The sequence below is a fragment of the Python bivittatus genome, unplaced genomic scaffold, assembly GCF_059951505.1.
Source record: "Python bivittatus isolate LINGU-HERP-01145 unplaced genomic scaffold, Pbiv_v1 ctg000610_np1212, whole genome shotgun sequence".
Lineage (NCBI taxonomy): Eukaryota > Metazoa > Chordata > Lepidosauria > Squamata > Pythonidae > Python > Python bivittatus.
Genome location: NW_028277088.1, coordinates 31542529 through 31558243, shown reverse-complemented (window position 1 = coordinate 31558243; position 15715 = coordinate 31542529). Strand labels below are relative to the sequence as shown.

Genomic DNA, 15715 nt, shown 5'->3' with positions numbered 1-15715 from the left:
ATTTCAGCCTCCATGGTGGATGAAACTATAAATGATGGCAAAGAAATGAACGTGGAAGTGCGGGAGAAGGTTTGTTTTCTTGAGCTGTAGTGTAGAGATGGACAGTGGAGAAGTAAAGAGAAGATCAGTCCTAGGGAAAAAAATAATCATAACAAAGATAAGTGATCAAATCAGTGATCTTTTCAGTGTCAATATATAGCTGTAACAGTTGAACATCAAAAAAGAGCGAGAGAAAGAAGAAAGATGCCTTTGAATTATGGATTTAGAAAGTACAACAGACTGCAAGAAGAACCAGTCAGTCTGTGGTGGATGAATAAAGGCTGACTTGAGGCAATGTTCAGCAAACAGAAACTCACATAATGGATGGATTAGGAAAAAAGTGAGAGTGAGGGAAAACAACGAGAATGGATAAGGACCTAGGCTTATTGCTGTCGATAGTTTGAGCCTAATTGTCTCTGTAATCGTAAAACCTGGCTTGACTTGATTGCATCTAACTAACTAAACCACAGAATATTCACAGAAAACTACAGTGCTTAATAAAACAGTCTGAAGAGGGGTCTCCCCAGGAAAGCTATTTCAGAGTTATGGAACTGATAAGCCCTGTCCCTAATATGCTCTGATTCCCACAACTCTTCTTCATATGTCTTCAAACAAAGAAATAAAATTATTACAACGCATCATTTTTCATTGAAATCTACTTTCACAGCTTCTTCAAATCTATTTTGTCATTATTTCTCAAAACTTGGGGGGTTTCCTATTCCCACAGATTAACTTGCAATTGCATGTTATTGAATTTCTTACTGAAAAATGTAGTTCTTATCTGATATTTGTGTTACTGTCAAGTGACATGTATATGTTGGGCTTTTTCCTCTGTCTTAGGAATTTCCGTTGAGTGCTAACAATGCCACTGGAATGCATTTGAGGAAGAAACGACTCTGCTCTTTCTCTTCCATTTCTTCCCATCCTTCTGATGCTGTTGTGGTTGATTTGATTCAGAAGAATTTTCTTCTAAGATCATGACTGAAGAAAAGAATCTGGGAGTGTCTCCAAAAGCCTTGTCACCTTCAAGAAGTACTAGCAGCTGTTCTTCTAAACAAGGAAGTAGGCAGGTAAATATAAAGTTATATTAATCTTTGTTTAAATCCTTATAGATTAGTGAAGAATGTGAACGAAATATATAGTATATTAAGTCTTGTCCTTGGGATTAATTCAGAGAACCAAACTGGTGTATTGAGTGTGTAAGATGAATAAATCTATCATGAATTTTGGACATGATGTTTTGTCTTGGCATTGCGTCCTATACCAAATCTGAGACTTAAATAACTGTGCAATTGGCACAGCTATCTCTGTCTTGTAAATTTCAATATTGGTATTTCATTCTTAGAGCATCTGCTGGAGAGTTTGTTTGAAAGAGGCATAATGTCATCTATCTTTTTTTAAAGTTTAGTTTACAAAAAAATGTGCTCATGTATATACACTTAAATTATATTTTTTTATATAATGAAAATCGGGCAGACCAGATTGGGAAATGTGGCTCATCATAAGAAGAAATTAGTTTTGTTATTAAAAGAATAGTTATGACCATTAACTTTAAATACGTAGATACTTTTATATATTCTGTAGGGCCTCATATGGTTATACAGTACTTAAGCATTTATACTCACCCTGCCTCACTTTAAAATGATCTGAATCCATGTTTCTAAGAAAAAATAATGTTAGAAAAACTGATGAATTTGAACAGTCCAATCATTAGAAATTATTGCTGATTTTATGTAAAAGTTTCTAATTCCCTCTATCAAAATCTTAGCAATCTACCAGCAAGATCCCAGTATTTAATTAGATAGCCATTTTATTTACTATACAAGACCAAAACCATTTCTTTGTAATTTGAAGATAATCATTTTCTCCTCTTTCAGTGATGAAATTAATGAAAAAACAGGTTTCCTAAAAAAAAATTGCTTTTGCACTTCGTTGCTGATAAAGCAGTGCTTCCCACACATTTGGTCTTTGTGGTGGTGTTATACTAGAACTTCCATAAACTAACCATTGGCCATGCTGGTTAGGAATAACGGGAGATTTTTTTTCAATGTATAATTGGAGAATCACTACAAGACTGTTGTTTATGTATAGTAGATAACAGGGACAGTAGCTCCACTCAAATCATTTTTTATTGAAAGTTCCTTCTGATGTTTATTTTTTCCCTTCCTTTCCAGTAACAATATTGCAGAACACTTTTGTTAAAGGAACAACTACCCTGAATATTAATATTTGGGTAGAAAAAAATATATAATTGAATAAATAAGCAAAATCTTTCCCAGAATCTTCCAGTTTTTAATACAATCTGATTTCTTAAAAGAAAGCTTTCAATTTTACCATTTTTTAGAAAGAATTGTAAGAATGATGTGGTCCACTGTGTGTAAACATGCTTGTGTGCTCAGAATGATCCTAAGGAACAATATATTGGGCATTGTTTTGTATTTTTACTGTATGCACCTATTTCTTTTCTCTCACTTCCTGATTCTCCTTTTTGACAAATATGTTAATATTCATGGTGTTCAAGTGATAGAGAACATTAGATGCAAACCAGAGATCAGGAGTTCTCCCCAGGTCTGTTCTTGTATAAAAATTAATTGACTCACTTCCCTTTATCTCTGGAATGTAGTTAAGTATCTGAGTTCTCATGATGCTAACAACTGCTAGTCCTGGTATGAGCTTCACATTTACCATCATCCTTTCTCTATATCTTCACAACACAATTGCAAATTAACTTAGTATTCTAAGATTTCAGATCAGCTTGATTGTAATGTTTCGCAAGTTACTTCAGCATTAAGAAAAAAAATCAATGTCATGATTAGGTTTTGCTTTCATGTCATGTCTCATTGAGTCCATTTGTCTGTCTCTCTTTGTCTCTTGCTCATATACCCAGACACCCACATATACATTTGAAAGTCAGACCTTGCTCACATATTTTCAAGGTCTCTGGTACAAATCCTTTGAAACAAATAAAAGCATAAGAAAAGGTCTGGTGGATCAAAGATCTATTTGCCTAGCAGACTGTTTCCAATGGAGGCAAATCAAATGCTTCTGGAAAGTTTATCAGCAGATCATGAAGAGGGAAAAAAACCCCTCTTTTCAATCCTCAGTAACTGATATTCAGAGAAGAATCTTGGAGCATGACAGTTCTGTAGACAAATGCAACTCAGTTTCATCTCTTTCTCTGTTTTTATGAACCCCAATCATCAGAGAAACAGCATTTTGAATCAGATTGGTGCAAGAAAACCCTCAGATATGTTACTGCAGTTTAAAATCATTTACAGGTGAAGAGTAAGTGTGAGGAAACTCTTCTGTCCCCAATAGTGTTTTTTAAGAAAAAAAATGTCCTCATATTACCACTTACAGAAATTGTACAAATTTTGTTGCTAGTGAGATTTTTTGCTTTTATTCTTATCTGACAGAGTTGCCCAGAACATTTTCCACTTTGCCTCACCATACTTTCTGTTGATCAGATTAAGTATTGAAAATCAGATTGGGTGAGTTTTGGGGAACAACAGGAAGCACCATCTTCTCCATCATCAGAGATATTGGTGTCTTCCTGACTTGGGCAGAAAAATAATATTGCTGCTAGTGTTGTTAAGACAGTTGTAAAGTGGTCTAGATCTCTGGTCTGTTCCATTTACTCCTCCTCCTAGTGTGTTTGTGCATGAAGTAGCCAGTGAATGATTACTGAGCAGACTTGTTCCTACTATATGCCCATTAAGCAAGCAGGTTAAACCAGAAGAAGGGAAATAAATGCTTATTGTTCGTATACTAGCCATGCCTTTATTTTGAAAAAGTGAACAGGTGTGGGGAGTCTTCCTGTGAGCGCCATGGGGAGCTGACATCTTACTGGCTTGCTGGCTAGTATGACAGCTTTTGCAATGAAAATCGTGGCTGGATGCTGGATCCAGGCCAGCGTAATCTCTCTGGAACAAAGGAGAGATTGTTGAGATCATCCACATGACTCCGGAGAGCCACTACTCATGAGTAGACCACAGAAGCGGTCATTTTATAGTCAGCTTATGAGTGGAGTGGCTGGGAGTTGGGATTGCATCAAGTTTACACTCACAAAGCGGCCTTATGGACATTAAGCTTGACCGAGCCTTATTTCTTAATCACCTTTTTGGATTTTTTTTTTATTTTTTGTATATTGGAGAGATTAAGACCCTTTGGACTGGCAAGGTTTTACTGTATTCATCAGGTGAGTCTCTGCTCCTTAAAAAACGATGGTGTAAATTTTATTTTAAACGTTTTGAAAATATATGATTATTTTGGAGTAAGCAGCAAAAGGGTGCTTAATATATGGATTTTGGAAAGTTAATAACTATTTAAGGGGCCAGAGGAATCTGGAATTATAGTTTTGAATTAATTAGAAGATACCTTCTCATGGGAAATTGGCAGTTGCTTTCGTTTCTTTATGATAAAAAGACTTTGAAGGTTGGACACTACAGGAAGCCAGAGGACAAAGAAAATGAAGCAGAAATCCTTAGTGCACACTTTTGAATACCGCTCAGCCAAGTTACTGGATAGAATGGATCAATTGTTTGAGAAACTGGACAGAACATGCTTTAATGAAGTTGTAAAACAAGAACAAGTTGCAATGGATATCTATGAAATTAATTTGAAGGAGGATTTAAATGTAATACAAATGGATTTGATGGATGACCTATCCCCTAAAGGAGATGAACAGATACTAAATCAGGAAATTGATTTGGATAATTTTTTTCTGTGGAGTCCTATGGGTTCTCTGAGCTAATTGATAATTTTTTTCTTCTGGATATACAAAAGAGCTTTGCTAAGGTTTGGAAAGACTTTTTAGAAGTGACAAACAAAGGGATAAACTATCTAATGGACATGCAAAAGAAATCTGTTAAAGTTCTGAAGGATTTTTGGTTGGATACACAGACGACCAGTAAACTACCTGTGGGGCTTTTTTGAAGGGGTTAAAAATAATTTTAGAAACTCAAGGAGGGTTTATAAGGTTGGCTTGTTTGATCAGAGCTAAAAGAGGAAAATAGTTATATCTGGTTGCCCTTACTGGACTTTTGCTGACAAAGAATGATTCATCAAGCATTTGGATTTTGTTTTTTCTTACCTAAGAGATGAGTTATGGGGAGAAGAGTGATTATGTTTTATTTAGAGATGATGATAAGAAAATTGTTTTTACCTGCTGAAATGAAGGGGGAAGTTAATTTTTCTTTTTCTTTTTTCTTTTTGCTTTTTCTTTTCTACACTCCCCCCCCCCCCTTTTTGTATTTTTCTGTTTGTATTTTTTTTAGTTTGTATTGACTTTTATTCTCTTCATTTATAATTCTTAATAAAATTATTTTAAAAAAATAAAAAGTGAAGAGCCATGTACCTTTTTAAAAATTTACTGGGCTTACAGGTCACTCCAATGACTAATGACTCAGAGTATCATTTTGGAAAGAGTTTACTACACTCTGCCCAACTGTTTCCATTTGCCCAATAACAAAGAATTTTGAAAAATCCCCTTCTGCTGCAGAAATGTCCTATATTTTTATTTTTTGTTCAGTTCCACTTTATTAATGCTAGATTAGCGCTATAACAGAGGATTTCTGTGCTATAAGGGGTGGTTCAGATGTTCTCCAAGGTCCCTTCCAGCCCATGCATTCTATGTTTCTATGAGAAAACCAAGGAAATATCCTCCTTGGTTTTAAGCGGAGAATAAAAAGCCATGGACCTGCGTGCCTTCAAAGACAACATTAGGGAAAACCCTGAATCTCTTAATCCAATGAAATTGATTTATTGACTTATTTCCATTGAGGGTAAAATAACACAGAATCAGAGACAGAACTATGTTGGTTACATAACTAAGTAACATAAGTTTATGTTAAAATGTATACCTGGGGTCTACTTTTTCAAGACTGTTAAGAAAGATAATGTAGTAGGAGAAACTCCTTTCGTCTCATAAGCTACATTAATGTATTCATTGCAACTTACCTATACTAGTGTAACTTCTCAAGACTCAAGGCATTTACATATTAATTTAATATTAGGATGAACTAAACACTCATATTTTTGGTTTGCTAAGCTAGAGGGGATGGATTCCATGACAATATTTATGAACAATGAAGGGATTAAAGGTGTATCTGAAGAATTATTTCACTTTCTTTTTCATGCTGCATTTACCACTCCTAAAAAGAGAAGCCACTGTATTCAAGATAGAATGATTATGCTATTTCTTTACTTCTGCATGCATCATGGCTTTGCATTGTAGCCATGATGATTTGAATAAATGAGGTTTTTTTTTCTTTTTGCACTATGGGTGCTGAAGAATAAAAGTCTTGGTCATGATAATTCATAACTCTTATGTTGTTACAGGTCAGCTCCTCCAACTTGATGTCCTCTAGATGTGCTGTACTACTACTTCCTTCATTACATGACCATTGTGGCTGGGCATTTAGAGGGTACTAATCTGGAAATTAGCCCAAACATTGTGATTTTTCATTCAGAACCTTTGCTTATTTTTCAATTTACTATTTTAAAACATATTGAATTCTCTAGTAATATGCTGTTTTGAGTTCAAGACCAGAACTCAAAACAATATTTTACTAGAGAATTCCAGAGGAAGACTCAGTTGGGGAGGAATACCATGTAGGGAGTCACAGCTGTTGCGGTAGAAGCAGCTGTGGCTTTGCCAGACTCCTCTGATGCACAGGTCACTGCCCCAATACAATCCTTACCATTTCCATCTCATGGAAACCAGCAGCTACTAAGTTGGCAGTTTCCTTTAAGAGACATAAGCTACAGATTCACATATCTGTAGAAAGCTACAGTGCAATTTATTTGGGTTTTCCATAATGTGAACTCAGCCACTGTAGTGTATATAAACTTAGTGAGTAGTGCTATTGCTGAACCAGGCCATTATGGCTTGTAGTCATAGTAGTGACTACAATCAAACTGAGGTTAAACAAACCATAGCTTAGCACAATTGTAGTGAATAAAGAGATGGCCCTGAAGGACAGAAGGAAGATCTGCTAGCAAGGCAACATTCAAATAAATGAAACTAGAGCCCAAACCAAGCAGGTGGTTTGCGAAAATGCCTCAGACATCCCCCACACCCCAGTTCTCATGAAGATAAAAGAGGGAGGAAAGGAAGCATATTCACACTTGCAAGATCCTGTTACTATAGCTGTTCTAATAAAAGTAGCTTTAGGTCTGCATGGTGTCTGTTTCTTAGTCTGGTCTACCTTATAAGGCTGATAACAATATACAACCTTAGCTATAAACAGCTTCTCAGGAGGAAATATAGTTAACAGTAGTTCAAATCAGCAAATCTTTATAAGGTCTCAGAAAGCCTTTGCACGTTGCTGAAACAACAGTTCTTCCTAAGTGACTTTTAATCAACACCTTCCGCTATGATTGCTGAAGGATCAGTCAAGACCTTTGTCAATCCCACACAAACAAATTGATCCTGCCCTTCCAGTAAATGCCATTGCTTTTGATAACAACTCCACTGGAATCTTTGGGCTAGACTAGGACAGATGGTGGTCAGGTTACTATATTCCATAAACACATTTGTAAAATGGAAAAATTACCAAAAGGAGTTAGAGAAGTGTTGACCTTCAGGATAGCAGTATTTTTATTTTTATTTTATTTTTTCCTCCTCCACATTAAGCAGAGTCTAATCCTGATTCTGTTTCTATAGAACTGTTTTTAAAATAGTTGTGACCTCAAATTACATTTTTATTTCCCCAGAACTGGCCACACCATTTGAGAAAATATGAGGAATGTCTCAGGGAGCAAATTTAGTGCTACAGAAGGAGGGCAAAGAATTAGTTGTGATTTTTAAAAATTATTTTTGTTTTTTTATGGCTAAAAAGGAGATTGCTTGTGGGATTTTAACCTCAGGAGCCCATATGTGGTTGCTTTAGTCCTGTGTACCTTAATTTTGATGAATTGATTCCTTCAGATCTTCCCTTAGAAAGATGTTTTGAGCCAGCTCTGGCTCTCCCTTCATGCTGAGACTGTGGTCTGAGATTTAGAGAAAAGCTAGAGAACAAAGAATATCAGTATAATTATCTTCAAGTTTCCCCAGAGGTCCCACTGAATTTAATGAGGCCTAGTAAAGTAAATGTGTTTAGGATTGCACAGGTAGTCACTTTAGTATGCATCACTTTCTTCAACCCTCTAAATGTGTTGTGGCCAGTGCATCCAAATTTTCCTGCAGCTTAATGTATATTAAAGAAAGAAGAGCATATTATTGAGAATTTCGGTAAATCAGTTGGGAATGAAAGAACACTATCATAAAAAGCTCTCATGGGAATAGAAATCAATTTTTTTATTTCTACAGTGCCAATGTTGTGAACTGTAGCAAATGCTTCCGTTGATGCTGCTGATGCAAAATCCTATTCTCCTCCACAAAACTGCTTTCTATTTTGAGCACTGAGCATGTGTTGTGGCCAGTGCATCCAAATTTTCCTGCAGCTTAATGTATATTAAAGAAAGAAGAGCATATTATTGAGAATTTCGGTAAATCAGTTGGGAATGAAAGAACACTATCATAAAAAGCTCTCATGGGAATAGAAATCAATTTTTTTATTTCTACAGTGCCAATGTTGTGAACTGTAGCAAATGCTTCCGTTGATGCTGCTGATGCAAAATCCTATTCTCCTCCACAAAACTGCTTTCTATTTTGAGCACTTGAAAAATATGCACTACAACTGACTGCATTTTATTCTAGACACAAGTCTGGCACTGTCATCTGGCATGTTGAAGGAACTTTAAGAACAAAGAGTAGTGTGAACTTATGCTAGTTCACTTCGTCATTCTTTTGGCCTAAAATAAGATACAGCTTCTGTGAATTTCTGGTACTCCCTGTAGGAGAAAATTAGGGGTCCTATTTGATCACATTCTGTGCCAGATTTCATCAACAGATTATAACTCTGTCATTCCAAAGGTCTGACATGCCTTATATTCTATGTCAAAAGGGAATCACTAAATTCTTTAGATAAGCCTCATGTTTTATATGTTAGGAGATGCTGAAGAGATGGGTCATATAGGCATTGGCGGACAATTTCTGTTCTTGTTCTTTCAGTTTGCATAAACTATGTTAAAGCTATCTCATCTTTGGATCATAACCAATTTTGTGATACTGTGGATAATTCCAGAAATTAGATGCTGATGATAGATGCTTGTGTGTGTGTGTACATGCATGCACGCACACACATACAAGTCTGACATTGGAATGTTTGATTGTTGCTATTATAGACTCATCAAATGATGTCTGTTCTCATGCACCCAATCTTTATTAGTGAGGGGGAAGGCCAATGTGATTTTAGAGTTAAAAAATAAAGTTTATAAAATTGAGTGGAAAATATTAAAAGGAATACCGTCAGGCTTCAATGTCACACTGCCAGGGAATTTATACTGCTGTGTCTATATTTTTTTTAAAATAGCATCAGATCTGAGTACTGTCTGCCACCTTCCAATGTCCTGAGGGTTTTGAACTCCAAGCTGCATTTGATGTTTTTTAGAACACAAAGGGCACAAATTATTTATTGCTTGGTCAGAATTATTTAGACAAAAATATGATGACATAAATAAGATCATTAAGTTTAATATATGCATTAAGGGACCTCTGTTAAGGACTAGTATCTGATCTGGCCTTTTCCCTGTTGTCCCTGAAAATGTATTTTTAGTTTTGCTTAAAATAACTATAGAGTTTTGATTTTCTGCCTACTTCAAATGAGATATAGGATTTTTGTGATTATCAGAATACAAATCTATGCATATATGTTTGGGTGGCTACTTATACATCACTCTGCTCTCCCCCCAACAAACAAACAAACAAACAAACAAAAAGAAGGCAATAGAGAACATATTTTTGGATATGTTTAAAGATATAGATACATACTTAGATGTAAGTAATCTCAATAATGTAATATATTTCCCTGGAGTAGGAAAAAATATCTGTCAAGGAACAACTAGAAGGTCCTTTCTTACAGACTTTTATGCTCATGTCACATGTGGATCTGAGAGTCCTTCTGATAATGCACACCTTGAATCTGTGTGACAGTCTTTCCAAAAGAGGACTCCCTCCAAAGTATGGCCATTCTAATATCTGTACAAAATAAGTTCAAGTGAACACAATGGGACTTAGTTCAAGGTAAGTTATTGTCAGCCTTAACAGATGGACCAGATAGGAAGCACGACCAGATAAGCTAATTCTACTTTATTGTAAAGCTACATTAACAGAAGCTTGCAAGTCTGAAAGTACAGTTTTCCCATCTCCTTTACAGCCCAGGAAACTAGTGAGGGTCCCTTCTGAGTCTCTTGCCCTGTCCACTATCTAGCTGTGGGCTATGCTGTCTCTTATCTGATCATTTCCCAGGCAGCATCTGTTCGCCCAGTCTCCCAAGGTTTTTCCCACATACCATTACAATTATAGAGTTGTAGTCTGAGTGAAAGTGTTCATATTCCACCAGATTCCATCCTTAAGTCTGAATGCTCATTGCTGTTAATTTTGGAAGGAAAAAAAGGCACTTGGTAGCTGGGAAATTAATTCTTTTCTGCCTTCTCAGTTTAAATTTGTGGCATGTTTTTTGCAGAAGAGCATGTAATGTTCACAAGTTCTGTACACATTCTTCATCAAGAAATGGCTCTTTACTCTTTTAAACGAATCTCACAAAAAGTAATACATTTCATTCCAATGATCTGTGTTAACATACCTGGATGAGGTGCAGTAGGTCAGTTTGTTAGCCATATCAAAATGCTGTAACAGTCATTGACCAGAAATCCAATATAATAAATAAAGCCTAATATATAACAATGTTCAATAAATTCTTATACGTAAGCAAGGTTATTACGACCTTTTCATAGTGTCATTAAATATTGTACTTACCTGGGAAAATAAGACAATCCTCTGTCCAAAAGAAGAGTAGACAGAAAAGAAATTAGAAGTACAAAATTCCTGTGCAATGCCCAGTTTCCTTATCTTACCAAACTTGGATAGTCAACTCCAGCTGAAACCAGTCCCCTTGCATAATGATATTCATGTGACTGCCAGAAGGACCAATATATACAAATGCTTATGCCCTGCTAGCCCATCTCAGCTACATATATAAACTTTGGTGATGGTTTAGTTGTCCAGTAGCTTTTGACTCGTGAACAATGGACATCATTTTGCCAGTTGCCTGTTGGTAACTGCTGCTTTGACTTTTGTAATTCTGTGTGTCATCACTGAAAGTATCTAGTCTCCTTGCCTTATATTGACCTCTTTTCTGACCTCTTTCATTTTTCCAAGCATCAGGGCTTCTCCAGTGACTCTTGTCTTCACATTACATTTCTAAAATATTAAAGCTTCTGTTTCAGTGTTAGTGCTTCCAGTGAGCAGTCTCGTTTACTTCGTCTAGTATTGAATGAGTTGTCTAAAAGTATTCTCAACAATTTTTCCCCAGCATCACAGTTCAAAGGGATAAGTTTTTCTTCATTCAGCCTTCCCAATGGTCCAGCATGAACAGCCATATATTACAATTGGGAAATCACGACCTAGACAATATATTGCTTTGTTGTCAGGGTGATATCTCTGCACTTTAATATTTTTCTCTAGATCTATCGGTTTTCTCCCAAGTAGACATTTCTTTGCATTATGGCTACAGTCACCATCAATGTGAATTTTTGAAGCTAGGAAAATCTCTTATTAGTTAATATTTTATGAAGTTTGTACAAGTTGTAAATCTTAATCTTTTATAATCCTGAGATATAGCACAGAGTTCCTCAACCTTGGCAACTTTAAGACGGGTGGACTTCAACTTCCAAAATTCCCCAGCCATGCTGACTGGGGAATTCTGGGAGGTCAAGTCCACCCGTCTTAAAGTTGCCAAGGTTGAGGAACCCGGATATAGTAGATCTCTAAGGCAGCAAATTAGACTTATTCCAGTTAATAGTATAACCATATTGCTATGTGATTTCAAGAAGCTTTATTAATAACATTATATAATTATCAAGAATAACCATAATATGATCAGCATGTAAGAACAATCTGTATGCAATATTGAATACGATCACACCTTAATATCTGATAGAAGAAGCTAATGGTTCAAGAACCAAATTGAAGATTAAGGAAAACAAGATGCATTTGTCTGTGGTCCAATGAACAAAAAATACTGTAGTGAAAACCCGTATCATCTCAGAATATACCGAATCAAAGGCATCTAATGAAATTAGAAGAGTTAATTCCAGTTTATCTGCTGTGATATCCATAATACCAATCACTAAGTGGATATTGTCAGTTACTTGTCTATTTTTTTAAATTGTGATGGATAACTTATAGATGGTATTGTTTTCTATAGCCTCCTGGCCAATATTGCAGTTAATGTTTTAGCACCCAGTTAAGCAAAAATACTGGTCTATAACTTGCACTCTTATGGGGTCTTTCTTAGGCACCAATATTTCTGTAATATAAGCCTTATTAAATGATAAAGGAAATAAAATAAAAATAATGATTGATTATAGACTCCAGCAATATAGGTGCCAATAAGTCTGTAAAAGTGCCATACCATTCCATTAGAAGTCTGTTGTGGTCCAGGGGCTTTTCCCAGTTTCATGGATTACAGTGTCTCTGATTTCTTGTAAAGTCAATGGTTGTGCCAATTTATTTTTACCTTCATGGGAATTTTCTTCCATTTCAGTATTTCCCAGGAAATTAATAATTTGCTGTTTGGTTACAGGAATCCCTAGTTGATATAACTGAGTATAAAAATCATAAAAGGAGAGCCAGTAAAGCATAGTGGTTAAAGCTTCTGGTCTATACTGCACCAGCATGGTGGATTGTGGTCCACAACTGTTAGCCTTTAGAGGTAAACCAGACTACAAAACCAAAGTTATGAATGCTAATACTACTTTTATTATATAGTTATGGTAACAGAATATTGCAAGTCTGAATACTATTCCCCTTTCCCTCTCTTTTTCTTTGTGAGAACTAAGGAGGGTCAAGCCTGAGACGTTTTCTCAAATTGCATTCTGCTTAAGACTCAGTTTTCTTTTATCTGACCATTGCCTTGGTTGTGGGTCTTCCTCCTGTTCTTCAAGGTTAGTCTTACAAGGTTACAGCCTATTATAACAACCTTCAATGAAGAGGTTTTCATTTTGCAATGGATTGATTCAGGATCATCATCATCTGATGGTGATTAATAGATTCTGTCTGTATAGATAACTGTCCATCATTGGTCTGAATACCAGATATAAATTTTTTATTTGTTCAGACAGTAAGCCATTAAATTTCCAGCTTTCTCTTTCTTTTCTGATTCCCAGTATTTCTGAGTAATACATTTCAAGTTGTTCTCAGAATAGAAGCATTGATTTAAGCTTTGCTGCTATAAATGTTTTGATATGATTTGTCTGCATTTTCTAGCGTATAACAAAAGTGAATCTTTGACCTTCTTCTCCAATTGCCTAATATTAGAATATTTGAATGTCTTTTGCTGAAGCAAAGGCAATAATGGATTCCCTGATAAATACCTGATAAACATCCCAGAAAATTTTGTTGTGCATGTGAAAAAAGATACATTTTCTAGGTTTTGAATTTAGAAAAAACACTAAATGCCTATTAACATAAATTCTACTATTTATGTTTGTGATACCTTCTGATTTTGAGGAAAAAATACACTTTAATAAAAATGCTCCTGTCTGAAAATATTTAAGTAAGTTAAAATCTCCAGCACAAATTATATGGTTTGTAGTAAGTAGTTTTAAGAAACGGCTATGAAATATTTCAGGACTATTCTTAACAGAGCCATAAAAGTTAATCAGAACAATAAAAAAAATAACTATCCTACCTATCCAAAAAAAAGTATCTTTCATTGTCCCAGTACTCATATTCTTTATCAACTTCAAGTTTGCTGTTAAGCATAATTATTGTAAATGTTTATTTGAGTATCCACTAATATAGGTTTGGCCAGTGCAGCTGTTAAGTCTCAAAACATGTTCATTGTATAGAATATGTGTTTCTTGCAACATAATGATATCTAGTTGCTACTTTCCAGCTTCTTACAGATACGTCCCTTTTTAAATATCTCTGTCATTTATGTACCATTTGACTACTTTAAGTGCCATACTTCCCTGTAGATAAAACGTTTCTCAAGATCAGTTTCCCAGTGTTAAAGTCATCTTGCAGTGCAGTAGGCATGCTAAATAACTAATACATAAAGGAAAATATTTTAAATGGCAAATATGGATTTAAGTTGAATGAATATATATATATTCGTTCATTCATTCATTCATTCATTCATTCATTCATTCATTCATTCATTCATTCAAAAGATACCACTCCCACTATGCTAATGTTACCAAAAAGAAAAAGAGAAGAACTTCATTTTAAACCTCTCATTAGAATGAAGATACTGCCCCCACCATTCCTTCCTTCCCCACCCCTGAGCATAAAGAATAGGAAAGTAGCTTCTAAATTCATATAGTAGCAAAAAAGAAAAAGAGAAGATGAAAAAGAAACAAAGCTGTTACTCATCAGATAAACACTGAGTCTATAAAAATTCCACAGTGGCAGATGGGCTTGTAAATCTTTGATCTCATCTTCAAGAAATGTAGATTACTAGGTACAAAAAAGGATACTTAACTTTCTTATTCCTTGTGAGTGAACAGGCCTAATCAAAGCATTTAACATCTATATATTTTTGGAATTAGACTTTTTATGAGTATCCCCCTCATCCCCCCAGAAGGACCTATATGGAGACCTTGCATGTAATGTCTTTGAAATCATGGCAAGTTTTAGGGTTCAGGCATAATAAACCGGCATCTTTGTTTCTAGCCTTGAAGATTTCTAGCCTTTGTTTCTGCCAGGCACATTTGGTCTTTAATGGATGAGCCAGTACATTTTGATCCCGAATCACGTGAGAAACTGATGCTGTGAAATAACCCAAATTTGAAAAATGAGGGGAGCAAATTTTACTGGAAAACGAGGGATCAACAATTTAAAACTTTGATTTTGAATGGTTGTTTTAAAGACTTTGAAAGATTGCATGTTGAATATGACTTACCTATACATTTGCTTGGCAATATTTTTTTTTATTTTTTTATTTATATTTCAAATTTGTCACTACCCATGTCATTGCAGAACAACTCTGGAATATGAATTGAACTGAAATATATGCAGTAGAAACATATATTAATTAAACAATATAGCCCCAATGCTGCAACAGCCTCTGAGTTACTGGCGAGTTTTGGATCTTTAAGAGAAACAGCACTGGAATAAAAGCCAGCAATTGCAGCAACAACAAACAACAAGCCAACTATTAAATTGTATAAGGAATGAAAAAGTAAAATCAAAGTTGGTATTAGTTATATGTCTGAATGAAAAATTGGAATATCTGGTTTGGAGAATCAAAGAATCCAGGTGTTAAGAAATGAAATTAATTCATCAGAAAATATTATTTTGTGTTTATTGGACCCTCCAAAATGTTTAAAAAGGGACAAACGTTTTTAACTCACATGATTTGGTCTTGTCAAGTTATAGTCTTCTTTTGGTTTTCAGTTACTACATACAGGTAGTCCTCACTTAACAACTGTAATTGGGATTAGAATTTCCACCACTAAGCAATGCAGTGGTAAAGCACAATGTCACGTGACTGTGCTGCTTAGTGACAGCAGTTCCAGCAGTCCCCAGTTACCATCGTTAAGCAAGGACCCCACGTGACAATGACTT

At 35.3% G+C, this 15715-nt stretch overlaps 1 protein-coding gene across 6 annotated transcripts in view; it reads left to right on the top strand.

The window, feature by feature from the left end:
• OSBPL3 (oxysterol binding protein like 3) overlaps positions 1–15715 on the top strand; it is a 106636-nt gene that overhangs the window by 37256 nt on the left and 53665 nt on the right. For all 6 annotated transcript variants that reach the window (XM_088150693.1, XM_088150688.1, XM_088150690.1 and 3 more), the window contains one exon: positions 880–1109. In XM_088150693.1, the coding sequence (XP_088006819.1) occupies positions 1017–1109 (93 nt within the window). In that variant the 5' untranslated portion in view covers positions 880–1016. The remainder of the gene's footprint in view (positions 1–879; positions 1110–15715) is intronic.